General features: G+C 39.3%; 1 protein-coding gene across 2 annotated transcripts; it reads right to left on the reverse strand.

Moving 5' to 3' along the window:
- Positions 1 to 1818: 1818 nt before the first annotated feature.
- Positions 1819 to 5526, reverse strand: LOC146622454 (fucolectin-like). 2 transcript variants are annotated; one of them, XM_085365150.1, is made up of 5 exons: positions 5493 to 5526; positions 5178 to 5198; positions 4183 to 4492; positions 3627 to 3775; positions 1819 to 2162 (listed from the first exon to the last, which is right to left on the reverse strand). In XM_085365150.1, the coding sequence occupies exons 1-5, from the start codon at positions 5524 to 5526 to the stop codon at positions 1819 to 1821; spliced, it is 858 nt and encodes a 285-aa protein (XP_085221276.1). The 2 variants fall into 2 exon arrangements, with proteins under 2 accessions (XP_085221276.1, XP_085221278.1); XM_085365152.1 differs by having other exon boundaries at positions 4183 to 4465; positions 5175 to 5198.
- Positions 5527 to 10674: the final 5148 nt, after the last annotated feature.

The raw sequence follows: 10674 nt of genomic DNA on the forward strand, positions 1-10674 counted from the left end.
TTTTGTTACACTAGTGTAGTGCAACAAAAATGTTGCACTAAATTTTGTAACATTGTGGTTTGTCCTGCACATAGTAATTCATGGTAGACATTTATCTAAAATAGCTAGCATATGTTTTTATGGCAGCTTATGACTGTTGTAAAATCTCGAACTTGCTGACTTATCTAGTAACTTACAGCAAGTAAGGGACTCTCACAGCTGGTGTTCTAACAATAGAGAGACACTCACTCAGTCTGTGGCCTCAAACAGGCATCTCCATCCTTCCTGTGCCTTTCCCCATGAAACTGTAAGTGCATCTAATGACCGCAGACTCACTCACTGTTTAAAAGAACTGAGGTACAGTTTTGAAATTGAACTTCTTTTTCTTTGGACATCTCAGGCACCTGGTTTGTAAATTCATTGTTCATATATAGTTTGTTGTGTTATCTGGCAAGAATTTAGAGGACTGCTTTAAGAGGATTTTGGTCTTATGGTTTTAGCTGTTTAGTTGAACATTTTCAGAAATTAAACATTCTTAAACATCAAGAAAGCATGACGATTGTAGACGGCCCATGATCACTTGTATTCCAGACACACTATACTGTTGAATATGATGTTGGCCCACCCTTCAGCTATGACAGCTTCAACTCTTGTGGAAGGCTTTCCACAAGGTGTGTTAATGGGAATTTTTGTTCATTCTTTCACATTTGTGAGGTCAGACACTGATGTTGGACAAGGACGCCACATCAGGATGCCTGGCTCATAGGCTCTGCTCTCATTCATGTTCTAATTCATCTAATTCATCTAATCTAATTCATCTAATCTAATATGGAGTCATATTGGAGCAGGAAGGGACCATTCCCAAACTGTTCCCAGAAAGATGGGAGTATGAAATTGTCCCAAAAAATATGCTGAAGCATGAAGAGTTCCTTTCACTGATAATGGAGGTGTTTAAAACACCAGAATTCAATGATCTGGATGAGTGAATATAGTGTATGAACACATATCAGCTTTTCTTGACACAAAACACAAATGTGCACATCCAGAGTGTCCTCCCAGCTAAACAGATGACTGCGCACAGATAAGAGACACTTGCTTCTGTGCAGAAAGTACCGTAGAAAAATTTGAAGTATCATATTTGACCTCTGACCTCTCCTTCAAATTCAAAATAATAACATGTTCATTAACCTCCTAGGACCTGGCATCATATTTTGGGTTGTCTAGACCAAAATACTTAATATTGCTCTACAAGGCCCTGATATCCACTTACGAGGACATTATACTGCCACTTTTCTATCGAAAGTTAAAACTAATGTCCTCATATGTGGCTCTCATTTTATCAGAAACAAAAATCAGGTAAAAAAAAAAAAATCAGGTAATTCTTTGTTTTTACATTCATCAGGTCCCAATAAACCCAAAGAGCAAAGAGAAATTAAAAAAGGATGTCATGAAAGAGTTTGGGTCTTAGGAGGTTACATGCAATTCAGATAAAAATTATACAAATTATATATATTTTTTTTTTTTTTTCACAGCAAATTTTCATGAGACATACATGAGCAAATCAATAACTCCCAAAAAATTACCTTCAAGAGAACAAAACCAAATTAAGATTAATTTCTATTTATAAACTGCATTTAATTAGATTACAAAAAAAATATAAAATTGCGTTATTATACCACAGAATGATTATTTTTTCTTAATTTCACCACTGTTTATCTTCCTGCTACACTGAGCCTGAACCCATCACCTTTGATTTATTAGAGGAAAGTTTGCTACAACCCAACAAGCCACTACTGACACCTGTCTAACTGAATAAACAAAACCAACCCATGGATCTTCTTACACTGCACAGATGAAATTATATTTATCATAAACAGACTTCTTGTACCACAAATGGTTCCCACTTGTATTCATGGCACCACTTATGCTACAGTCTGCTGTTCTTGTCTTGTCAGCCCACTGATCAAAACCTACACAATGATCATCAGCCCAGAACCAGAGGTGCAGGGTGCAGCTGTAGTGAAGACCCAGCCAGACAAAGGGAGTGTCAGCCTTCTGAGCCTCCAACTCAACCCAGACCTGGGTCTCGTTATCAAGGATGGAAACCAGATCCATGTGTTCCTCTCTGCAGTGGTACAGGGCGTCTGCCCATGTCTTGTTCTCTTTAATCAGTTTAAAGGGCTCTAAAAGGAAAAACATCAAAAACATGAAACTTAGAAGCATCAAACCAAACAGTGTTTCTGAGTGTCTAACATGCTGCGTTAATCTAAGCACATAATTCTTCTTACTTATTCTCGCTTATTCTTTAAATGGCCTGTATTTATATAGCGCTTTACTAGTCCCTAAGGACCCCAAAGCGCTTTACATATCCAGTCATTCACCCATTCACACACAGATTCACACACTGGTGATGGCAAGCTACATTCTAGCCACAGCCACCCTGGGGCGCACTGACAGAGGCGAGGCTGCCGGACACTGGCGCCACCGGGCCCTCTGACCACCACCAGTAGGCAACGGGTGAAGTGTCTTGCCCAAGGACACGACGACCGAGACTGTCCAAGCCGGGGCTCGAACCGGCAATCTTCCGATTACAAGGCGAACTCCCAACTCTTGAGCCACGATCGCCCTCAAAGAGTTTCTCAGTCTTGTTCTCTAAAACCTAAAGAATTATGCGTTTGATCAACTGGTCCCGTAATGGAATTGATACCCTGCTGGGCTTGGGAGAGCCCGATTGTCCTGCGGAGACGTTTGCTGCAGGATACTCGATGGTCGGTTGCGTCGTGTGTCTGGCGACACTCTCGATGGAGGACATTGAATGACATCTACCAATTCGGAACCACAATAACAGAGTTCTGGCTGATTGGACCTGGCTTATCGAAGTAAAAGAAGCGGCTACAGCTGTTCAAAATCCCATAAGGCTGCCCGACATGATAGACAATGGGCAGGGCTGTGAGTACAAAGATTGTGTTTTGAACGCAAAATGGATAACATCTTGGAGAAGAACAACAGGAATTGAGAGGATTGGTGCCAGCTGAAGGCCTGCCAAGGTTGAAGCTGACTGGAACAACAAAAATTCTTCCATGATAACAGGATTGTTGTCAAAACTCTTTGTCCCTCCTTCAAGGCCATCCGCGTTGATCGAAGATTGTTGACTTTTGCTTAACCGGGTGAAGGAACACTTTCTCTCGGCTGAACACAGAAAACACACACGCACACACACACACACACACACACATGCATGTACACTGACACAGACCTGCACTCACCCCCCACCCCCTCCAAATGCCTTTGAAGCTTATGTCTTCTATGTTGTGAGATGTGATCCTTCATGTGCTGAGGTGTTTTTTTCTGTTCTCAAACTGATCTCGCTGTTGGACCTCAGCCTGGGGGGAGTTCTTTTTTCTCCTCATCTTTCCTCATGTTGTGCATTTTCCATTGTTATATCTCTCTGACCTGACTTCCCCATGTGATGCTGTGTAATGTATGTATGGTCGGGAGGGTAAGATGGCGCTGGCAAAGGTCGGCAGCCTTAACACAATTTCCCTCGGGATGAATAAAGTATTATCAATCAATCAATCAATTTACACATTTATATCGACTCTACTGACTGACCAGTTAACTTAGTGGGTAAGAATGTTTTATTGTACCTTTTTTTGTGCCTTTCATCGTCACCTCACACAGAATCACAAGCCCAGATGTGTTTTTGTACACAGTTACATAACGCCCCCACTTTGTTCCATTTTCACAGTTAAATGTTTTATTTTCTCCACTAGTAGTTGTGCTTATTGTTGCACACCTGTAAACAAAGACAAAAGGTTGGACAGATGTACAGAAAGAGTTTCTGGCTCTGTTTGATTAAATCATGCTGTAAACAGTGGAGACAGTCGAACAGCTGGATAATAAATGTGAGCTGCTGTCTGAGAACATTTTAGAAAGAAGGAAAACACCTACAAATAAACAACAAAGGAAAATGAGAATAAATAAAGATTTTTATATTCTTCACATATACTTGATTATTACTCCAAACCACATCACACCATATTAGACCTCCTATTTCATCTGATAGAACTGATACAGGTTTATCTGTGTTACTGTATTACTGGATTTAAATGCACTTAAATGTTCATAAAATTATCTAAAAACATTGGACATGCTGGAGCCTGACTGAGAACAGAATGATTCAAAGTAAGATGAAGGTATTACTCAGTGGTGTCAGCAGCATTTCTCTCAGATGAGTTCCTGATGAGAATGTGCGCGTCTCTTAGATCAACATTGTGTTGATTTATGTTGTAAATGCTGATGCAGGAAATTTCATATAGACCCAATAAGTCAACTGTCCACCAGCTGATGGGCCGTTGTTCTACAGTGTTAGAACATGTTTCTTTATTTCCGTCCAAAGCTCTGTCAGCAGTGTAGTTGACACCATTGTCTGTGTAGACTGAAGACTGAAATGCCACTTTGTCATCCAGTTTGATAGTTTCCCATCCTGGACTACAGCCTGATGATGTAACAGAAAGTAAAGTTAAAAAAAAGAAAAAAGAAAAGAAACAATGTCAGTGGCAATAATACTTCAGACCAGGTCTTCTAGTGTTTTTTAGGAAAAATCTCCTTTTCACTCCTAAATAATGAATCTGAATTATGACTTCATGATCTGACTAAATCTTTTGTGGCAAACATATTTAACACACACACACACACACACACACACACACACACACACACACACACACACACACACACACACACACACACAGATTATTTCCAAGCAGCCTCACTACATTATAAATGTTGAATAGTTTTGCAGTTAGTGAATAAAAATTAATCAGAATTTATGAAATGAATAATTTGACTCTCAAAACATATCAAAGACTGCACGTTTATCAAAGCACTTATTTCTAAATCACGTTGATCACATATCATAGAACATAATTCAATATAAATTGACATTTATAACATATATTTATACAGATGTTTGTAAAATTGCTTCAGTCCAACAGAAAATCCCCACATGAAACATTCCCACAGATATGACGTCTACTGTGATGCAATAAATAAATAAATGAATTGAAAAATAAAATATAAAAATAATTAAAAAGGCATAAAATTAAATACTTTAAAAATAAGTATATTCAGAACAGAAGCACCATCATACTTTTGATATAACCTGAAGAAACTGATTAGAAATGCACTCTTACCTGGATCCTGTTGAGTTGATCTTCCTGTGAAGTTTCAGAGAACGATGTAAGAATGAGTGAATTACTGCCAGCTCTGATATTGTTGTTTGGTAATACAGCAGAAAGCACAGAATGTAAACCATCCTTCAACACTCAGAAATGAAACTGGCTTTACTAAAGTCAAATCCTCTTTAAACTAAATGAAACGACTTTTGCTTTATCGAGCAGTTTGGATCAACTCACAGTAAAACTGAACTGTTATATTTGATCTTTTTCATTCTTTATAACGATCATTGAAACATCACTGTGCCAGGCAGGAACATCAAATGATCCACTTACCAATCAAAGTGATGAACAACAGACTCCACAGCATCTTTACTTTAGACTCTTTGCACAAATGTGTCCTCTAATAAGAGAAAGAAAAGACTTCTACCCTCACTCTGGAGTTTTCTGTAGACACACTGATGTTGATATGATCCCCTCTCTGAGTCAGAGCTGGATTTGTATTTCTGTCACTTCCCTCACAGCAGAAAACATGAAAATATTCATTTCTCCTGTTTACACTCAGAGTGAGGCTGTTATGTTCAGTAGGCAAAGCATTCCCAGACTTTTACATCTGATTTGCAGATGAGAACATACCACGACTGTTATGATCACCATGTTCAAACTACATTCTGTGTGCATCCAAGTACATGCAAATACTTGAAACTTAGCATATCAGGAAATTTACTTCACCAGTGGAGGCTGTGTGAATAAAAGGTATTCAGTGACATTTCAACAGGTGGACATTTGGTCTACTTTAAAGAAAAACAGAGACATTATTAACAATCGGTCATTCATTAATAAGCTGCCGGGAAAAAACCTTCACAAGTCCATCATTGTGTCTACTTTCTGCTCTGCATCTGCATTTAGTCTGGATTTCATGTTTCATGCAGAAATTATTTATGGCAAAGTGCTTCACACACTGCTGAGTATTTGTAAATGTGTGCATGAGGGCAGGGAAGCATGTTTGTGTCTGTGTGAGCCTGTTTCTCTAAGTCTATGTCAGGCTACCCCCAGGTGTGGGACCGATCTCACCACACTCCATACCAGTGGTTGATGCCCTCGGGCATCGGTGCGTTGGTTCAGAAGCCGGGCCTGGAAGTCCCAAAGTCAATATGGGAGACACCGCCAAGGGTGGTCAAGAATGACCGGACTAAGATCCTGTGGGACTTCCAGATACAGACGGACAAACTGGTGATAGCGAACCATCAGACATACTAGTGATGGACAAGCCACTATACCGAGTAATAGCAGCATCAGGAATAACGAATACCAGAAGCTGGAAAAACAACAAGGCCTGAGAGAGGAGGTTAAGAAGATGTGAATGGTGAAGGCAACAGTGGTCCATGTAGTAATCAGAGCACTCGGGGCAGTGACCCCTAAACTGGGCAGGTGGCTCCAGAAGATCCCAGGAATGACATCTGAGATCTGTGTCCAGAAGAGTGCAGCTCTACGAAGAGCAAAGATACTTTACAGGATCCTGGTAAACATTTGTAATAACGGATGTGTGTGACTCTGAGTGAGGCACAGGATTGCTAGATCAAGGCTAGCGACCTTAAAATGGAGATTCCAGAAACTTTCTTTACCGCGATGATCAAGCATCAACACTTAAACCTGGGTTAAGAGGCAAGAGGAAACAGGTGGAAGCACAGAAAAAAAAACATAAATACGACGAAGCAGGGGAAGTACACACATCAGAAACAGAAAACAACATTTACTGCAAAAACACAGGAAGACACAACTGAACACTTACTTAACTGAATTACTTCTAATGCACTAGTGGTTTATAAAACAGAGTGAAAAGGAAACACTGTGTCCCTGTGGTTCATGTTTTGATTTACTCTTTGCATGTGACATACTGAATGTAAATACAGAGGTTACAGTCACACGCTGTACTCAGCAAAATCTCCAGTGTTAAATTAACACTGGAGAGTGTCTATATGGGTCCACACCTCTGAGTGTTAAATACAACACTGTTGAGTGTTAAATTAAGACTTTTGACAGTGTTATATGTTTAAAAGTAATCTAGTCAGTTTTGAAGATTAACAAAGACTAACACTGAGCAGTGCTGATATTGTAACACTGGAAAATAACTCAAAATGTTAGAAATATTCCAGTGTTAATTTAACACTGGAGATTTTGCTGTGCTTGTCCTGATAACTTCATATATAATTTTTACACTGTAAAATGCTTGTTTCAGTTAAAATGGTCATTTGCACAAAAGTGTCTTTTTAATGTTTTCAAAGGGAGACAGTTCAGTAACGACCACCACCCGATGCCCCTTTTATTCAATCCATGAATTTGAACCAGTGATAACTATTCTGAATGCGTCTGTATGAGCAGTGAAATTACGGCATTTAAAGGGTTTTAATAATATAGGCTTCATTAAAGCCACAAAAACAACTGAGATCAGGTTCCACACCCATGACTGTATTTTGAACGGATGTAACACTGATTTCATCAAAAAAGGACCAGAACTTCCTGATATCTTTCAAAAGACAATCTGTGTTTTGTGCAGGATTTCCAACAGGTAAGCTGTGCAATAGTGAGCAACTGAGTGTAAAATCTTTACTTTCTTGAAAATCGTTTTTTGCAGTGTATGTAACTGAACTGATTTCTTTTGACACACATCTTTTTACTGACAGTCTGTCACCTAACCAGCCTCCTGCCGCTCAAGTCAGCTTCAGTCTGAAACTGCTTTTCATTAATCATATTTTTTAGGGTCTTGTTTCCCTCTGACAGCTTTGAATCAGCAGATGAGCAGGAGAGTGAGGGACAGCAGGAGGAGACCGTGAAGCTCAGCGAGGACAGAGTCTGGCTCAATGTTTGCACTTTTCAGGACAAGGTACAGCGTGTGACTGTAACCTCTGTATTTACATTCAGTATGTCACATGCAAACAGTAAATCAAAACATGAACCACAGGGACACAGTGTTTCCTTTTCACTCTGTTTTATAAACCACTAGTGCATTAGAAGTAATTATTAACCCCTCAAGCATGCACGCCTAACCCTAAATGCGATCTCCTCCCTTTGCCCCCGTATCTGGGGGTGTTGGTGCTTCAGAGGTTAAACTCTCTCCTGTAGTTTAACCTCTGGACCAGCTTCTGGTATTCGTTATTCCTGATGCTGCTATTACTCGGTATAGTGGCTTGTCCATCACTAGTATGTCTGGTTGGTTCGCTATCACCAGTTTGTCCGTCTGTATCTGGAAGTCCCACAGGATCTTAGTCCGGTCATTCTCGACCAGCCTTGGCGGTGTCTCCCATATTGACTTTGGGACTTCCAGGCCCGGCCTCTGAACTATGCCAGCCATTTGGTTATCATGTTCCATGTATGCCCTGCACGTTAGCATCTTGCACCTTCCTGCTATGTGGTTCATAAAAGTCATTCCTTATTTTACTGCCCTCTGCCATGGCAAAGTGCAAGTCCAGCATTAAACTTATGTGGTTCAGATTTATTAGTAAATGGAAAACTTTCTTCCATGTAAATAATTCTGTGTAGATGAATGGAATAGAAGACCATTCATGGCCACCATGAAAGTCAGAGCATCTTATTCTAAAAGAAAAGAATAAAATTATTCAAACAGCATCAAGGTGGGAAGAAATTTCACAAACTGACTTGTTGCAGTGGCGGTATCCTTTTACAGTATCATGCTCAAATTCAGTGAGTTCTTTAAAATTACAAATTTTGTTTTATTACAAGAAACTCACAGACCTGTCACAGGTTTAAACGAACTTAAAACACCTGAGTTTCCTAACGTCTAAACTATCAATATTGAAAAAAAACTATGTATTGTAAGTATATATGGTCCAAATGTTGATGAACCCTCATTCTTCCACGGAATTTTTTAGTGCACTCTCTGAACACCTCGATTGCACACTCATTCTTGGCAGCGACCTCAACCTTGGACTAAATGAAGAAATGGATAGGCTCAACACAACAGGAACTCAGCGCAATTGGCAATCCACAAATATAATCAAACAGTATATGAGCGACTTTGGCCTTCGTGATGCATGGCGCTCCCTTCACCCCAACAGTAAGGAATATACTTTTTTCTCACATTTTCATCACTCCTACTCTCATCTGGATTATTTTTTGGTCAGCAGCTCACTGCTGAGTGACATTTCAGACACTGAGATTCATCCTATAGCTGTCAGCGATCATGGTCCTGTATCTTTAACACTAATGCACAAGAATAATACTACGCCAAGTAAAAACTGGAGATTTAATACATCATTGCTTAAAGATGAAGACTTTATTAAATATTTTAAAAAGGAATGGACTTCATATTTAGACTTTAATGACACTCCCGGAATATCTGCTTCTGTTCTATGGGAAGCAGGGAAAGCTGTGATGAGAGGTAAAATAATTTCTTTCTCATCACACAAAAAGAAAGAAGAAAACAAAAATATTCAGGAATTAGAAAAAAACATCAAATCACTAGAAGAAGCCTACGCATGCGACCAAGATCAGGAAACATTGAACAAAATATGCAAAACAAAACTAGAATTAAATGAAACTATTAATAAAAAAACACAATTCCTTATACAAAGACTTCGCTTGCAGAATTTTGAACACAGTAACAAATCAGGTCGATTTCTAGCAAACCAGCTAAAAATAAATAAAGAAAAAACAACTATATGTGCTGCTAAAGATTTATCGGGGAACACAATATATGACCCTGGAAGAATAAACAACATTTTTAGGGATTTCTATGAAACTTTATACTCACCACAAATAAACCCATCTAAAAATGAAATTGATTTGTTTCTTGACAACGTAACTCTTCCAAAATTACTAGACAGTCAAGCAATGGCACTGGATTCGCCACTGACGCCAGGTGAACTCCAGGAAGCCCTGATAAGTATGCCCAATAATAAGGCTCCAGGTCCAGACGGCTTCCCTGCAGAATTCTACAAAGAATTCTGGACAATTCTGGCACCAGTATTCCACGGCATGTTGCAGGAAATCGAGGAAAATGGCAGACTACCACCAAATATGAATTCTGCCAACATTAGTCTCCTGCTAAAACCAGGCAAAGACCCTTTATTTCCCTCAAACTATCATCCAATTTCTCTTTTAAATGTAGACCTTAAAATAATCTGCAAAGCTCTCTCAAAGAGATTAGAGAAAATAACCCCCCTCTTAATTCATCCTGACCAAACTGGTTTCATAAAAGGTCGGCACTCCTCAACAAACACTCGTAGATTACTTAATTTAATAGACTACTCATACGATAAAAACATCGAAACCATAATATTATCTCTAGATGCAGAAAAAGCATTTGACAGAGTTAACTGGAAATTTTTATTCGCAACTTTACACAAATTTGGTTTTGGAAACTCTTTCATAAACTGGATAAGAATATTATACAATTCCCCAACAGCTCGTATCAGAACAAATGACCAGACATCCTCCAGCTTCTGTCTCCTGAGGGGCACCAGACAGGGATGCCCACTCTCCCCTTCACTTTTTGCAA

This window comes from Diplotaxodon limnothrissa, linkage group LG11 (genome assembly GCF_057381915.1).
Source record: "Diplotaxodon limnothrissa isolate DT_005_m linkage group LG11, D_limnothrissa_male_GT1.1, whole genome shotgun sequence".
NCBI lineage: Eukaryota > Metazoa > Chordata > Actinopteri > Cichliformes > Cichlidae > Diplotaxodon > Diplotaxodon limnothrissa.

Bases quoted from the DNA above. Each gene is read 5' to 3' on its own strand.
- LOC146622454 (XM_085365150.1), bottom strand. From the start codon at position 5,526: ATGCTGTGGAGTCTGTTGTTCATCACTTTGATTG. The intron at 5,199-5,492 runs GTAAGTGGATCA...GAAACTTCACAG, and splicing joins GTTGTTCATCACTTTGATTG to GAAGATCAACTCAACAGGAT. The intron at 2,163-3,626 runs GTACAATAAAAC...TTTTCCTTTTAG, and splicing joins GATGAAAGGCACAAAAAAAG to AGCCCTTTAAACTGATTAAA.